The following is a 17,662-nucleotide window of genomic DNA, read 5'->3' as shown; positions in this document are numbered from 1 at the left end:
CCCATATTCCCTCCAAGTTTTGCCATTTTCCTTTTCTGTCATAATAGTCAATCTGATAGGTGTGGAGTACTCAGTTGTTTTAATTTGAATTTTTCTAATTAATAGTGATTTAGAGTATTTTTGCATTAAAATAGTGCTTTAATTACTTTGAGAACTGCCTGCTCATATCTTTTGATCATTTTTCAATTGAGGAATGATAGATTCTTATCCATTCAACTCATTTCTCTAGGTGTTTAAGAAACGAGGCCTTTATTTAGAGAAACTTGTAAGAAAAATTTGCACCATTATAATAACTGTATCTCTTTCCATTCTATTTTCCCATTTTAGTTCCTGACCACCACCCTCCCCTAATTTGCCCACTTATCAGTCCCAACCCCCTTCTCTTATCCTCTTCCCCTCTACTTTGCTGTGCATATTGTAAGACAGATTTCCATAGTCAAATGATTGTTTATGTTCTTTGAGCTAATTCTGATGAATAAGGTTCAAATGCTCCCCTCCCCAATTTCCCATTGTCTCTACCACTGTAAAAGCTCTTTCATGTTTTTTTTTGTGTACAATAACTTACCCCATTCTAGTTTTCTTTTCCTTCTCCTCTAAATGCATTCCTCTCTCATACCTTAATTTTATTTGTTTTTTATATCACCCCATCGTATTCAACTTACACGATTGCCCTTTGTCTCTGTATATGCCTTCAGTTCTTAGTAGTTAGAAGAATCTTGTTTACTTTTTTATGCTTCTCTTGAGTCTTATATTTGAGAGTTAAAATTTCCGTTCAGCTCTGGTCTTTTCATCAGGAATGTTTTGAGAGTCCTCTATTTCGCTGAATAACCATCTCCTGCCCCGCCCCCACCCCAATTATGATCAGTTTTGCTGGGTAAGTGATTCTTGGTTGAGTTCTAGCTCCTGTGCCCTCTAGAATATCCTATTTCAGACCCTCCAATCCTTTAATGAAGAAGATGCTAAATCTTGTGTTATCCTGTGGTTCCACTTTATTTGAATTTCTTCTTTTTGGCTAATTGCAATATTTTCTCCTTAACCTGGGAGTTCTGGAATTTGGGTATAATATTCCTGGGAGTTATCCTTTTGGGATCTCTTTCAGGATGTGATCAGTAGATTCTATTTCTATTTTACCCTCTAGTTCTAGAATATCAGGGCAGTTTTCCTTGATAATTTCTTGAAAGATGATGTTTAAACTATTTTTTTGATCATGGTTTTCAGGTAGTCCAATAATTCTTAAGTTATCTCTTCTGGATTTATTTTCCAGGTCTGCTGTTTTTCCAAAGAGATATTACTCATTTTCTTCAATTTTTTCATTCTTTTGACTTTGATTATTTCTTGATGTCTCATGGAATCATTAGTTTCCATTCGCCCAATTCTAATTTTTAATATATTATTTTCTTGAGTAAATTTTCATACCTCTTTTTCCATTTGACCAATTCTGCTTTTTTAAGAAGTTATTGTGCCTCTTTTATAAATTGGCCTATTCTGATTTTTAAGATATCACTTTCTTCATATTTTTTGTGTGTGCCTCCTTTAACTAAGCTGTTGCCTTTTTCCCCATGACTTTCCTATATAACTCACATTTAATTTCCCAGGTTTTTTTTCTATCCCTCTTATTTTATTTTTAAAATCCTTTCTGGGCTCTTTCATTAATTATTTTGGGCTCGAGAGCAATTCATGTTTTTCTTGAAGACTCTGGATACAGCAGTCTTGACTTTGTTAAGTCTTCTTCTGAGTTTGTGTTTTAATCTTCTCTGTCACCAAACAACTTTCTATGTTGAGTTTCTTTATTTGTTGTTTGCTTATTTTCCAGTCTTTTTCTTTTAATTAAAAAAACAAACAAACAAACTTAATGTTGGGCTCTATACCTGTAGTGAAGAGAACACTATTTCAAGCTTCAGGTTCTTTGTGTAGCTGCCTTCAGAACCAACTCTGGGGACCTATAAGTTTTCAGTTCTTCCAAGGTAATATGATCTAAGGAGAGGTTTGTTCTCTGGCTTGTACTCTGGTCTGTGAATAACCACAAAGACTCTTTTCTATCTTGAATCTGTGCCCTGCTTCACAAGTATTGGTGTATACTAGTGTCCTTCCTCACCCTAAGACCACACCTTCAAACTGCAACCTGGTTCTGTATACAGATAATGTGACAAGAGTTTTGTACCCAAAGCCAGCAAAGGAACCCCTGCAATTTCCTTCTGAGCAGTTATCTAGTCCACCTCTTTACTGCCCGTGACTGAGAACTCTGGAACCCTCTGCTGCTGATTCAGCTGCCTGGCCTGTTGCCCTGGGCCTCAGTGGGGACTGCCTTGGCCTGCTACTTTGAGCTCCACACTTCCACTCCATTGCACTAGATCTTTTGTGCTGGCCATCTAAGTTGTTTTGGCCTAAGAAATTATCTCACCCCATCTTTTTGTTAGTTAAGCCGCTCCAGAATTTGTCCTAAGGCATTAAATCAGTTTTTTGGAAGGCAATTTGGTAGAGATTAGGTGAGCCTATGTATTTTCTATGCAGTCTTGGCTCCACCACCTACTATTTTTTTAAGTCTTTAAATTGCAGAAAAGATGCTGACCTGCACAAGTAAAAAAATTTGACTCGCTTAGGAGTTTCCCATATAAATGAAAACAAGTCCAAATTAGACAGATTTGTAGATCAAACTAAATACTATGGGAGCATAGAAAAAAAGGGAGATCAATGAAGGATAAGATAATCAGATAAAGCTTCAAAGTAGGAGGAGCAATTTAAGCCTTTAAGGATGATGAGGATTTAGACTAAGTAAAGAGAGGGCATTTCAGACCCATGGAACAAGGAGAAAAGCACATAGGTAGTAATAAGTATGGACTATTCACAGAGCAATAATTAAATTAGCCTATCTAAAGTAGAAAATATATACTGCCAAATGAGGCAGCTACATGGAACAGTAGATAAAACATTGGGTTGGCAATCAGAAAGATTCATCTTCCCAAGCAATTTGAAATTATTCAATAAAGTGCTTTAAATATCCAAATCCCTTAACCTAAAAATTCCATTATTAGGCTTATGCCCCAAGGAAGCCACTTATGAAAAAAAACAATACCCCCATACACCCAAATATTCATAACACAACTTTTTGTGAAGGCAAAGAACTGGAAATAAGGTTACTGGAAAATGGTTAAACAAATTGTGAAATATGAATGTAATGTAACATTACTGTGTTATAAGGAATGAGACATGTGATCAACACAGAGAAGCACTGAAAGGTCTATAAGAACTGATGGAGTTAATAAAGTAAGCAGAGTCAAGAAAAGAGTAAGTGTATGTATGTATATGTTATATATATATAATGATAACAATAAAAGGAATCAAAAGTGCATGCTGCAAAATCATAAAGAATAAGCATGCTGGAAAGAAGAGAGATGAAAAGGTGCTCCCATACTACTGCTTTACAAAACTGCAAAGTCCATAAGTATTGTACATTTCATATATTTTTATGATTTTTCATTGTATTGATCAGCTATGTTGACTTTTTTCCTCTACTTTTTTTTTTGCCTTTAGAAAAAAACTTATATGGTAAAGTTCTATGAAAAGCTGAGAACACTTGGGAAAACTATGGTGATGTTTTTAAAAAAGGCATCAATTAAAACATTAAAAAATGAAAATCTTTTTAAAAAAGAATATGCACACTGAAAAGCAGTAAAGTGCTAAAACAAGTTTGGTTGGATCAGATAATAGATGGGCTTAAAACCAGGAAAGACAAAGTTTGAATAAGATTTCATAAGTAATAGAGCAATAATAAGGCATCTAAACAAAGCAATAATATGACAAAAGCAGGATTATGGGAAGTTTAGTCTGATAGGCATATGAAGGATGAATTAAAGGAAAAAGCTTGTAGCCATAAGAGTCCAGCTATGATTATTAAAATACTTAAATCACCTGAGCATCATCCCTTAACTTCTTCTTCTTGGCTTCAGACTCAGAGGATAAAGTGCTCATCTTCTTGCCAACATTAACCTGTTTAGTTCTCCCTTTGACCCATCTTCTTCAGTCTGCTCTAGGAATTTCTCCTTCAATCATTGACTCGTACTCCCTAATTTTCTCCCTAATCCCAGCAATTTGTAATCTGCTTCCATGTCCCCATCTCTCAACTGAAATTGCTTTCTCAAGGTCACTACAACTGCTAAATTGCTAAATCTTAATGCTAAACCCAAAGGCTTTTTTTTTGTGGTAGAGTTAAGATAAAGATTCAGAATACTCTTTCTTACTTGAGTTTTCATGGCACTATTCTGTCCTGGTTCTTTCCCAATCTGTCAGGATGCTCCTTCATTGTCTCTCTTTGATGGAATCATTGTCCATGTCATGCCCCCAATAAGTATATTCCTTGGAATTCTATCTTGAATACTGTTCATTCATTCTCTCTCTCTCCCTCCTTACTTCCCCCCCTATTTTATCTGCTCAATTAGTCCAATTCCCATGGGTTCTCTATGCAAATGACTCTAACATCTGCAAATTCTGCCTTCATCTCTTTAAAGTTCTAGTTTGTAACGTCTCCAGCTGCATATACCATAAACATCTCAAAATCAATGTGTCCAAAACAGACTTAATTCCATCCCTTAAACTTACCCCTCATCTATTTCTGTTAAGGTCTCTAATATTCCTAGCCACTGAGGTTCTGAACACAGCCATCATCCACAAGTCTTCATTCTTACTCAATCCCTATAATACTTTCAATTACAAAGCTTTATTGATTCCACCTCCTCATCCTCTTTCACCATACAACACCTTTCTCTTTAGTCACACCACAACTATTCCAGTTTCAGTTATTATCTCTTGCCTGGATAATTGCAAATGACTCCCTATAACCCTCCTCCCACCCAGCCATCAAGTTGATATTCTTTAAGAACAGACCTGATCATGCATATCATTCCTCTGTTCAATTAGTTTCAATAAATTCCCATTACCTTCAGGATAAAGTACAAACCCTCCTGCTTGATATTTAAAGTCCTTCACAAGCTACCTCCAGTTTATTAAAATAATTTAATATTTTCCTTTATCATCAAACCAAATATTTCAATATGTAAAAGGGAAGAAAAGGATACAGAATAACAAAGTTGTTTGCCTTTTGGAGTTAAACTTCTAGGGAAGTTTAGAACAGTTCTCCCTTCACCACAGGTACATTAGCAATTATTGTTGTTTATAATTAAAAGAAAAGGAAAAGGCTGGAAAACAAGAAAATTAAAAAAAGAAACTCAACACAAAAAATTATTTTTGTCACAGAGAAGATCAAAACCAGAAGAAGACAACAGTCAAGACTGCTGCATCAAAAGCCTTCAAGAAAAATATGAATTGCTCTCAAGCCCAAAAATAATGATAGTGCTCAAAAAGGATTTTTAAAATCAAATAAGAGAAGCAGAAGAAAAACAGGGAAAATAAATACAAGTGATACAGGATAATCATGGGGGAAAGTATCAACAGCTTGGTAAAAGAGGCACACACACACACACACACAAAACTGAAGAAACTGATACCTTAAAAAATAGGCCAAATGAATTTGAAAGGAGGCAAAAAAAAAAATCCAATGAGGAGAAATACTCCTTAAAAAGCAGAATTAGTCAAATGGAAAAAAGAAATACAACTCTTTCCAGTCTAGCTTCCAACTTCATCATTTGATTTAAATTGCTCTCTCCAAAATTACTAATAATCTATTACTTGCCAAATCCAGTAGTCTTTTCTCAGTCCTAATTCTTCTTGACCATTTGGCAAGTGACACACTGATGTTGTTGATACTTCTTCATCTTGATACTCTCCTCTCTAGGTTTTGAGGACACTACTCTCTCCCCGATTTTCTTCCCATCTATCAGACTATTTCTTCAAAATCTCCTTTTTCTGGATCTTCACTTAGGTTCTGCCTGCTAACCATGCATGTCCTACAGGCTTTGTCTTGGGCACCAGCCTCTATACAACTTAATTTGTTGATCTCATCAATTTCCATGGATTCCATTATCACCTCAGTGCTGATGATTCATGGGTTTCCTTTTCTAGTTTTAATCTCTCTTCTAATTACTAGTCTTACATTTCTAACTTCCTTTTAGATATCTCAAAATAGGTGTCCTAGAGACATCATAAATTCAACAGGTCCAAAACTGAACTCATTAGCTTTCCTTCCAGAGCTGCCTTGATTCCAAATTGCCATATTACTGTCAAGGGCACCACCATCCTCCCAATCTGTCAGGCTCCCAAACTAGGGTGTATTCCTCAACTCCTTACTATCTCTCACTCCCCACATAAAATCTTTTGCCAAAGGATGACATGTTTAGTGTTTTTCAGTTGTGTCTGACTCTTTGTGACCCCATTTGGGACTTTCTTGGCAAAAATAATGGAATGGTTTACCTTTCTTTCTCCAGCTCATTTTACTGAGATCAACAAGGTGCCCAGGATCACATAGTTACTAAGCCTCTGAGACCAGATATGATGCACTCAGGAAAAAGAGTCTTCTTGACTCCAAGATCACCGACTCTATCCACTGGCAACACCTAGTTGCCAAGGGGAAGTCCCAGCTAAAATCCCACCTTTTATGAGAAACCTTTCCAAATTCTTTTAATTCAAGTGTTTTCCCTTTGTTGATTATATCCTATATATACTGTCTATAGCTTGTTTGTACATCATTATTTAAATATTTCCTCCTCCATTAGACTCTGAGCTCCAGGGCAGGGACTTTCTTTGGCCTTTCTTGTATCCCTAGTACTTACCATACTACCTGGCACACAGGAGGCATTTAATAAATGCTTTCTAACAGAATTTTGCTTTACCTTCTCTTTTCCAAATTTATTTATTATTATTTATCTATCATATTATTTGTTATTATATATTATTATTTATTATATTAATTATATATTACTTCTCCACTGTATGCTCTATTCTTCAAACTGGCTTAAGTACATTTCCCACCTCTTCCCCTTTGTATAGACTATCCCCTTTTCACTTGTACTTCCCCTTCAAGGCTGAGCACAAGTGCTGCCTCCAGAAGTACTTTCCTTATTCTCCCTGTTGTTAGTGTCCCTCCCCACAAATCACTGTGCATTTATTTTGTATGCATTTTATATTTATTCACCTGTGAACATGGTGTGTCCCTTAGTCTGTTAGCTACTTGAAAGCAGGAACTGTCCCACTTTTGTACAAAGGTCTGGGCTACAATGGTGGCAGCAAGAATGGATGAATCATTTGAGGGGGAAAAGAAAAAAGAAAAACTAACTGAATTTAATGACTGGCTGGATACAGAAAGTGAAAAAATACAATGAATTTGAGAAAACTTCCAAGTTTTCTCAATGGGATGACTAGGAGAGTGCTAGCAGTACTGACAAAAAATATGTATCATTGACCTTCCTCCATATTTCACGAAACATTCTGGTTTGTTACTTTGTTTACATCATAACAGTCTACCAGATTAAGCTCCATAAGGGCAAAGTACTTAGTACACTACATTCATTTTTTTATTTTGAGTTCCAAATTCTCTCCCTCCTTCCTCTGTTTCTCCCTTCCCCACTAAGGTAAGCAACAAGATACTCATTTGTTATAAGGAAATGAGCAGGAACAAGGGCTGCTGAAAAGACAGAAGCAGGAAGATTCTGGAATTCTGAAGTGACAGGTCTTCTAACAGACAGTTAAGCCAGAGGTTGAGTTTTGTCTAGTTTCCAAGGGTGGACCTGGTGAACTAGCTATTTTCTCTCCTGTGGCTTTCCTGTTGAACCATCATACCAACTACCTGTACCTGTGTATCCTATGGACTGACTGAGGTATTACTGCAGAGCTGATTGAGACAGTTGAGGCCATCTGTCAGTGAGCACTTTCCTTTGGGCCCTGTTCCTGCTTACCTTCCAACCTTATTACTATCTAAGGGGGGATTAGGGTTAGTGAAGTGTAGTTTATTATAGGAACTGGGACTTTTAGATAGAGAGCTGACAGTGCAGACACCATCTCTCTGAAGCTACCAGTTTGATTTGGGGGAGGTTTATTTATATTCTTTAGTTTAGATATCCCAAACCCCTTTTCACCTTTCCCTTAGTTATTAAACCCAAACTGTCCTGTGATTATATAGTGTCTGTGTTTATTAGTTCAGGGTCTGGCTCTGCCTGCCCTGGCCTGGTCTACTCTTCTCAAACCAGATTACTGACCCTATAATACCACCTTTGAACCTACAATTATCCCAAATAGTTATACAAGTGTCAAAATAGTTATATCACATTATATATGTAAAGTCATGCAAACCATTATTCCCACATTAGCCATAGTGCAATCTTTTGTGCAAAACTACAACTAGAATAAGAAAGTTATCGGTCAATTGAGGAAATATCATTCCATCAATTAGCCCTTACAAGGGTCTAATATTGAAGATACAGAGAAAATACAAATACATGAGACCAATAGTCACTTCTCCATTGAATAAGTGTATAAAGGTTAAAAATCACTTTTTGTGGAAGCAAAGAAATGGCAACAAAGTTGATGCACAACAGCTAAGCAAACTAGCACACGAATACAATGTAGTATAAGAAATGATGAATATGAAAAACTGAGAAGCATAGCAAGATAAACTGATAAAAAGTAAAGTGAATAATTTTTTTAAAAAACACAATAACTACTGAAAATGGAGGAAAAAATGAAGTTATCACTGAACACAATGTTTATAAAGGCCAAGCTTGGACTTAGTGAAAAGAAAAGAAAATGAAATATACTATCCTATCTTCTTTGCAGAGGCAACTAGGTGGTTCAGTGGATAGAATGCCAACCCCAGACTCATGAAGACCTGGGTTTAAATCCAGCCCTAGCAGTATAACCTGGGCAAGTTACTTAAACACTATTTGCCTTAATTCACTGGAAAAGAAAATGGAAAACCACTTTAGTATCTTTGCCAAGAAAACACAATACAGGGTCACAAATAAGCAGTCAGAGCAGAACAACAAAAATCTTCTTTGCAGAGGCGGGGGCTTATGGGTGTAGAACATTGAATATACTATGAGATTTGGTTGATAATGATGATTAATTTTGCTGAAGTGTTTCTCCTTCCCCTCCTCTTTTTTTATTGTTCTTTGTTAAAAACATAAATCTCTGGAGAGGGATTCAGATTAAGTACAGAAAAATATCAATAAAAATTATTTTGAAAAAATAATGCATAAGACCTCTCCCAAGAAAACAATAATGATTTGTAGTTACTAAGTTTGTCTAGTACCTAACAACTTTTTTTGGTTCCATTATTTAAATTGCCAGCAAGAGTAGGAAAATTAGAAATTAAATCAAGTAGCATTTGAATGGTTGTCATAAATTGTACGTTACATAGATTAATAGTAATATTTTGATAATTTCAAAGATCTGCAATTTCATAGGCCTGGGTACTCCCCCAACACAGATTATAAACTCTATATTAATTTCTTTCCAAACTCAGTTAACCTGGTCTTCTAGTAGCAAACACATATATAGTTCTTCATATTCAAAGCTTTTCCATTTTGTCAAAATTAGCCAGAAGTTATGTTCCACTGACAAAGTTATCAGTATACATATATTATACCATGAAAAGAATAAAGAAACAGCATAGCCTAGTGCACAGGTGTCAACAAATTACACAGCCTCTGAATCAAATCTGGCCTGTTTTTGTGAAGTAAGAATGTTTTTTTATATATAGCTAACCAGATTTGGCCCATGGTCCTTAGTGTGCCAACCCCTGGACTAGTGGATAACGAGCTTACCTTGAAATCAGGGACACTTGGGTTCATATCCTACCTCTAACAGTGGCCGTGTGACTCCTAGGCAAATGATTTAATGAATGGTTTAAGATGTAAGTTACAGAACAGTTGCCCATGAGCAACAGTAGAGGGAGTTTCCTCACTGAGAATTCTCTACAGCAGTCACAGGTCCAGATTAAAAAGCAACTAGATGGCAGAAGGGGAAAATTGCTGAACCTGGAGTCAGAAGGATGTGAATTCAAACCATGACTTAAGATAGTGACTAATTGTTTCACCCTAGACAAGTCACTTAACATCTCTCAACCGAGGTTTCTTCATCTATAAAATGAAGATAACAATATCAACTAATTCATAGTATGGTTGATGATCAAATGAGGTAACATACCCAATAACGATCCTTCCCATTAAAATGACTACACTGTGACAAGCATCAGCTAAAGAAGGGGTTTCATACAAGTAAGAGCTAGAAGTGACCTTAGAGATAATATAGTTCATTATCCTCATGTTACAGATGTGGAAACCGAGACCCAGAAAAGGAAAGCAATTTACTTAAGGTTGAACAGGTAATAAGTAGCAGATATGACATATGACTACAAGTCTAGGATTCTTTTCACTATATACCAGTTTCCTCTAAATACTAATAAAATCCACCCATTGTTAATCTCTTAAAAATTAATCTGCAGAAAGAAAATTACCAGTTTTTGTGGACAAAGCATAATGCAAAGGTTGATATATTCCAGCATATTTCCTTTTATACACTCATATCTCCCCAAAGAACATATATAATATACCTGTATTTATTTCCAAAGAGCAATAAAGAACACATTTCACAAATATTTTCTCCCCTTACTTCTAAAAGTAAAATATTAATCACTTTATTAAGCATATTATCAGGCAATACAAGATTTAAAAGTTAAAATAAGATTTAAATTTACTTTCAGATCTATATAAGTATAGAGGCAAAAAAACAAACAAACCGGCAGAGGGTTTTATATGGTAATGATATTTTGTAGTCAAAGCATGGGCCCCAAATCAGCTTACCACCTGTCCAGTTTTCATATAATCAGTAAAGAAATTAGGTGATTAATCCAAATGTATTAAATATAATTATTAATAATAATGATCCCTTCTAACCCTCAAAAGCCAGAATTCATACTGGTTAAAGAAAAGATGATAGTTGACCAAAGAGCTTAACTATGAGGACAAAAATGATTCAAGCATTTAAAATGACTTGTTAATAAATCTAAACAACTGATACTGAGTTTACCAATATTATTTCATTTGATCCTCACAACAATACTATGAGATAGATGCTATTATTCTTCTCATTTTACAGATGAGCAAACTGAAATGAAATTAAATGGCATACCCAGTCACACAGCTTGTGTCTGAGGAAGAATTAGAACTCAGATCTTCCTACCTCCAAGGCCAACACTGCACCACCTACTACACTATAACTCTTAAGTATGCTATATTTAAGACACTAAAATACTATAGTTTAAAAAATTAAAGTTTTTAAATTATTTTCTTTTTTACTTATAATTTCCTATTTTGTTAATCAATTTGCCAATTAGTCAATAAGTCAGCAATACAGTATTTCATGAAAAACCTTGATATATAAAGCATTAATATATCCAACATTAAGTTAATATAACCTCATTCGGATATAGACTATATTAAACTCTGAGCTTCTCAATGTCCCCATTAAAAATTTTAACTTTAAAATCAGGTCTATCTTGGGCTGATTTTCTTACCCATATAAGGAAGAAAATGAAACACATTTAAAATAAACTAAAGAACAATGTTTGATAGTTTTGTAATTAAGAATAACTATTTTGCTTTTGTTAAGATAAACTCTGTGGAAAATCAAATTGTTGGGGTGTGTTTTGGGTCTAAAAAAAAGTTACGGCATTCGGAGAGTTCCAGATAAGCAGGACAATTCTGAAATTAATATGTAAAATTTATTGTATACTTTAAAAGGAGAAAAGCTGTAGATGGTGGAAATTCGTGGTTACATATACAACCCTCCTTTTTAGTTCTCTGTAGAAGAAACATTCTTATTTGTTTTAGTGTTTGTAGTGTAGTTGTTCAAAATAACATGAGAGGATTTTTTTTAAATAAAAAAGAATGATAATGAAAAATTATGTACCTAACAAGTGGGAAACTGACAAACTATAATATATGAATATAGCAGAATATTATTGTGCTATAAGTGAATGAATATGAGGAATTCAGTCTTCCAGTGGTTCTCTAAAATGTTTTTGAATGAAGCAAACAGAATCGAGAGAACAATATGACCACAGTAATGTAAACCAAAATAACACTAAAACAAAGGCATGACCCTGTAGGATTCTTAAGAAGTACTCCTCTTCCTTTCAGTAGAGACGCGTGCAAGTAAAGGTGTGCAAAATATTATATACATTATCCAGATAAGGTCACAAGATTGGCTGTCTTTACTTAAGAGGGTTTTATGTTTTGTTTATTTTTTTATTACAAGAGAGGGCGCATTTAGTAGGGGTTTGGAGAATCATATGGAAACAACTTGTGTATAAAACCAAAAGGGTCAATAAAATACTTTTAAAACGATAGTAACAAAAATATTAGCAATCCAAAAGTAAAGCACTGAAACTTTAAACTGCTTTGAGACTCAGAAAGAACTCTTCCCATTTTACAGATAAGGGAATCTGAAATAAGAACAGGTTTGACAACTTGTCCAAGGCCACACACCATGCAAATGGCCTGGCCAAAGTTAGAACAAGCAAACTCCTGATTCTAGGGACTCTTCTGAAAAACACCTTGTAAAACTGTCCAGCTAAGAGTCTTCTAAAACATAAATGTTTAAGATTTTCATAGCATGAGTGTAAATCTATATGCCTTCAAACTGACTCTGCCAATCATCATTAACAACAAATATCTATTTGGCAACATTAGTCTATGTACACAGGATCTCAGTAGACATTTTTCTTAGACTTCGCAATTTACGCATTCATAGAATTTAGAACTGTATAGGACCTTAAACAAATCATATACACCACTCTCCTCATTTTATACAAGAAAAACTTGAGGTCAAGACTGAAGTAATAACTTAAGTAATACCAAGATCTCTAACTCCCAATCTAGTGCTCTTTTCACTATTCTACCAATGCATAAAAATATTAGTTCCACAATGATTGGTTATTGTACATTTGAAAATACATGTCCCTTCTAAAAGTTATTTTTATGGTAAAGCATCCTACCTTCTCCATAATCTAAAGCAATCCAGAAATGGTAATTTCTTTTTGACAATTTTACTAATAGGAATGCGTCTTAAATGACTGCCACTTTTCTCTTTTCTTCCATCATTGACACTAAACAAGTTTGTTAAACATTAACCAAATCATATTTAGAGAAATTTCTACATATAAATTTATGTGTGGTTGTTAATAAAAAAAAAACTAATCATGATACCAGATTTTTCAAACTGCAACAAATCAAGTCAATTCTGGGATAGAAATATAAACAAAAGAATGCATAAGCTTCTTCTGTTCCAATGCCTAATTGTCCCAAAATAAACCAAAGTGAAAATTGAAATTTTAGAGTTTTAACTCATATGCCTTATGTACTAGATGGTGGGTTAAAACAAGGACACAATTTGAAAATTTGAAAAAAAGAAAACATATCTTTTGGATTTTAAGAGCCAAGTATGTTTAATACCTAACTGACTATTTGCAACATGAATGAGGAGCTTTGAAAGAGTGTTCAATGCAGGACAATTCTTTGCAGTTTCATTAAAACTGGCAGGGTGGGTACACATGCAAAAATCAAGTGGATATGCCACACTTGTTCTTAAAATAACAAAATATGCTAAGCAAAATTATTATTTTTAAATTCAACTGTATGCAAAGTCTGGTTCAACAAATTTTAAATTGTCCTTAAATTTCACTAGGGTTCCTAACTGATGTTAGTTCCAAAATGGTGAGCTGCTAAAACCTGCGCTGTCAGACATTCCAGCAGGTCTTAAAAATGATCCTTTTGACAGGGATTTTTTCCCCTGGTGATTACATATGCTTTCTCTTTCACGACATGCCAACTGAAGGCCTGGTCTAAGAAGGTGGGCAGTAATCCGGTCCTCCGGCTCCCCATTATCGTTCGCTGATTTGGAAGACAAAACACTCCAGTGGGAAGACTCCCTGCCCTGTAGCACCCAAGCCGCGGAGGACAAAAGGTGACATTCTAATAAGGAAAAGTCGTCCGCTTTTTTGGAGTTCCCCATTTTAAACACCACACAGGGTTCCCTTCACCTGAAATTGATGAGTCCTCTCTTCCTAGGCGGAAGGGGACCACGGCTGTCAGACACGTCGGGGTCACTTTAGGGTCTGCATTCGCACCACGGTGGCCGCGGGAGGGGGTGCCAGGAAGCACTCAACTCCCTAGGCTCTGGGGGTCCAAGCCGTTACCTGAACGTTGTCCCCAGGAGGAACTCAGAAACGTTGGGGGGGGGGGAGGGTAATAAGGGAATGAGGAAGGGAGAGAGACCCCATAGTGCCCCCGACAGTGTCAGGAGGGAGGGGTAGGGGTCCCAGAACCTGAAAGGAAAAACTGGCAGAGGGAGGCCGGTTTGCCAGGCTCAGAAGAGTGAAGGGGAAAAGGGAGGTCGGGGTGGGAGGAGGGGCCAGCGCTTGAGAGGTTAGAGGGAGGTTCCTGCCTCAGTTCTTACGTTCAAACTGTTCGTCTTCCTCGTCCCCTCTCCCCTCATCCTTCTCGCCGTCTTCGCCGAGTCTGCGGTTTTCGCGGAGGCGGGTGAAATAGTCCACGGCGAAGTCCACCAGGTCTTCAGGGTGGTTCCTCAGCACCTCTACCGTGTAGCCCTGGAGGAGCTCCGTAAGCCCCGGCGGGATCTCGATGTGGGTCATGGCGGGGCCGGCGCGCTAACCTGCTGCCTGCCTGCCTCACGCGCAGCCGGGGCCGGGGTCGGGGTCGGGGCCGGGCCGCAGGGGCGGCGGCTCCCTCCGCACGCTCGGGCGGGCCGGGGCCGGGGCCGGGGCCGAGGCCGAGGCGCTCACACGCCGCTCCTCCCGGCGCGCAGGGGGCGGTTCCTCACGGCAGCTCGGGCCCAGGCGCGGGGCAGCGGCTCTTCCTCGCGCGCGGACCGGGGCCTCACTCGGACCACTGCTCCCTCTATCCTCGAGGACGCGGCGTGCGCCCGTCCGCCCGAGCCTGCCCGTCGGTCGCCTCGGCTTCCTCCTCCTTCAGTACTTCCTCCCCGCCGAGCCACCGCCCCCTTTCCCTCAGACTGCGGGTGCTTCAGCCGCCGCTGTCACACTGGAAGCGCGACAGGAGGAAAGGAAGAACTAGTGAGGCGGGAGGGGACGGCGCATGCGTACCGAGACTCCCCACGCTCCGGGGCGGCCTGCGGGCGCCTCCGCAGCCTTCGCAGCCTCCCTTCCTCCCTCCCCCGTGCTGGGTAGGGCTCCCCCAGTCCGACATCTCTGTGCAGCTCGGAGCTGGGAGGGGTGGCCGCCTCCACGTCGGTGATCCTCCGAAGGGTTAGAGCAGGAAAGGCCTGTGGAGATCATCTGGGATAGCTCCCAGGGCAGCAGTTATTCATTAATAATAAATGACATTAACATGTCTATGGTTTGCAAAGCCCTTTACCTACACACCAACATGTATGATCTCATTTGAGCCTCACAACCCCACGGTGAAGGAGGTTTTGCAATTGTCTTTCTTTTTAAAGACAAAGTGGAAACTGAGGCTTTAGCTTGGCTGCAGAGATCTAGTGACATGCCCAGAAGCTCCCAGATGGAAAGTGTCTGAAAGGACATTCCCACTCTGGTCCTGTAGACTCTTTCCCCGACTCTTGAGCTGCCTCCTCCAGAAACTAAGGCCCAGGAAGTCAGGTGAATTACCAAAGTGGGAACCAGTTTCAAGTAACGAAGAGCATGAGTCTGGAGGCTCGGTTTCAAAGTCCAGATAGATACCTGCTATCTCTCAGTGCAACTTCAGACAACTCATTTCCTCTCTGGGTTTCAGTTACTCCTCCAGATAACCCCTATATCCGGCAGAGGCACAGAGCTAAGCCAAGGGCCCAGGTACACTTTGGGCGCTTCCTGCTTTTCTAGCTCATTGCCTGCCTCCAAAAAGAATATGGAAATACCTAGTAATTCCACAAGGGTAAATACTAATTCTCACGATATGCACTGAGGCACACCAAGGCTCAAGATGTAGAACACTCCTGTGAAAAAACGTAGATACCCAAAAGCCTTACACCTTATATTCTCTTGATGTCCCCTATAAGATGCAATGGGCTACTCTCCTTTCATGGACTTGTAAATTTCTCGAATTTTTCCCAGTTTGAGAACCCACCCAGAGAAGCCTTGAATTCACTTCAAAGTCCGTCCTCCCCTTTTAAAGTCTTCTTTGTTTATTGTGAAAACTGCTTCTTTTGAGCAATACAGAATATGTAAAGGATGGGCAAGTACGACCTGAGTATTTAAAAAATTAAAAAAAATTAAAAAATTTTAAAACATTGCTGCTCTCTTGTAGCAGTATGATGCTTATCTCCATGATCCTCTCCAGAAGACCAAATGGAAAACAGCTGGCCTATGAAGAAGAGATTTCCCTAGCACCTCAGCTAATCCTGTTACAATTCTTGTGTGCACCAAGGCCCCAGAACTTTCCAGTTTTGAAACCTATTTTTAAATACTCAGGTCATACTTGCCCATCCTTTACATATTCTGTATTGCTCCAAAGAAGCAATTTTCCATTCCAAGTCATCTTGAATCCTGCGAATACCAAGACAGGTATTCTATGGTGAACTGTCAGCTGAACTCAGGAAACAAGGCCGACCAAAGAAAAGATTCAAGGATCAGCTAAAGTCCAACTTGAAGTGGGCTGGCATGACACCAAAGCAACTAGAACTCACTGCCTCTGACAGAAGCAGCTGGCGAACCCACATTCACCATGCCGCCACCACCTTTGAAGATGAGCGACGTCGATGTCTTGCTGGTCGATGTCTTGCTGCTGTATGTGAACGCCGACACCAGACCACAACAGCACCTCCCGTAACAACTGGCGTCCCAGGCCCCATGTGCCACAAACTCCGCGCCTCAGCCTTTGGACTTCAAAGCCACATGAGGGTACACCGTAGATGATAATGCACAAAGACAATTGTCATTCTCGGTAACCAAGAGACTACCACTACTGTTCCAGGCCCATGATGGTATGCGTCCTGTTCAATTGAGCACCTGCCTTTTTGGAGTTTGGGGTTTCAGAGGGTTAATCCCATTTTTCAACCATTTTTCTTCCTTTGGGATAACTGGTTTGGATTATGCAAATTACTATTCTCTGAAAAGTTTTCAAATAGGAGTATACAATAATTCCCAATGACTATTCCCAGGGCAGGTGTCTTTGAAACCCTACAGGGAGAACAAAAAGTTTGTGTTCTCATTATAGCTATAAAATAAGGAGCCTAAATTTGGAACTATGCCCAAAGGGTGCTAAAAGACTGTCGGCCCTTTGATCCAGTCATAGTACTACTGGGTTTGTACCCCAAAGAGAAAATAAGGAAAAAGATTTGTACAAGAATATTCATAGCTACGCTCTTTGTGGTGGCAAAAAAATGGAAAATGAGGGGATGCCCTTCAATTGGAGAATGGCTGAACAAATTGTGGTATATGTTAGTGATGGAATACAATTGTGCTCAAAGGAATAATAAAGTGGAGGAATTCCATGGAGACTGGAACAACCTCCAGGAAGTGATGCAGAGTGAGAGGAGCAGAACCAGGAGAACATTGTACACAGAGACTAATACACTGTGGTATAATCGAACGTAATAGACTTCTCCATTAGTGGAGGTGTAATGTCCCTGAACAATTCTGAGGGACTTATGAGAAAGAACACTATACACATTCAGAGGAAAAACTGTTGGAGTGAAAACACAGAAGAAAAACAACTGCTTGAATACATGGGTCTAT

The 17,662-nt window shown here is 38.4% G+C and overlaps 1 protein-coding gene across 1 annotated transcript in view; it reads right to left on the bottom strand.

Moving 5' to 3' along the window:
* Positions 1-14,995, bottom strand: part of PRKAR2A (protein kinase cAMP-dependent type II regulatory subunit alpha) — a 154,355-nt gene extending 139,360 nt beyond the window's left edge. Inside the window, exon 1 of the mRNA XM_007499823.3 lies at positions 14,404-14,995. Coding sequence (XP_007499885.1) covers positions 14,404-14,599 — 196 coding nt within the window. The 5' untranslated portion in view covers positions 14,600-14,995. The remainder of the gene's footprint in view (positions 1-14,403) is intronic.
* Between the last annotated feature and the right edge of the window lie 2,667 nt (positions 14,996-17,662).

This window comes from Monodelphis domestica, chromosome 7, assembly GCF_027887165.1.
Source record: "Monodelphis domestica isolate mMonDom1 chromosome 7, mMonDom1.pri, whole genome shotgun sequence".
NCBI classification, from domain to species: domain Eukaryota; kingdom Metazoa; phylum Chordata; class Mammalia; order Didelphimorphia; family Didelphidae; genus Monodelphis; species Monodelphis domestica.
Note: the sequence above shows the minus strand (reverse complement) of the source record. Positions and strands in the feature narration are given on the sequence as shown.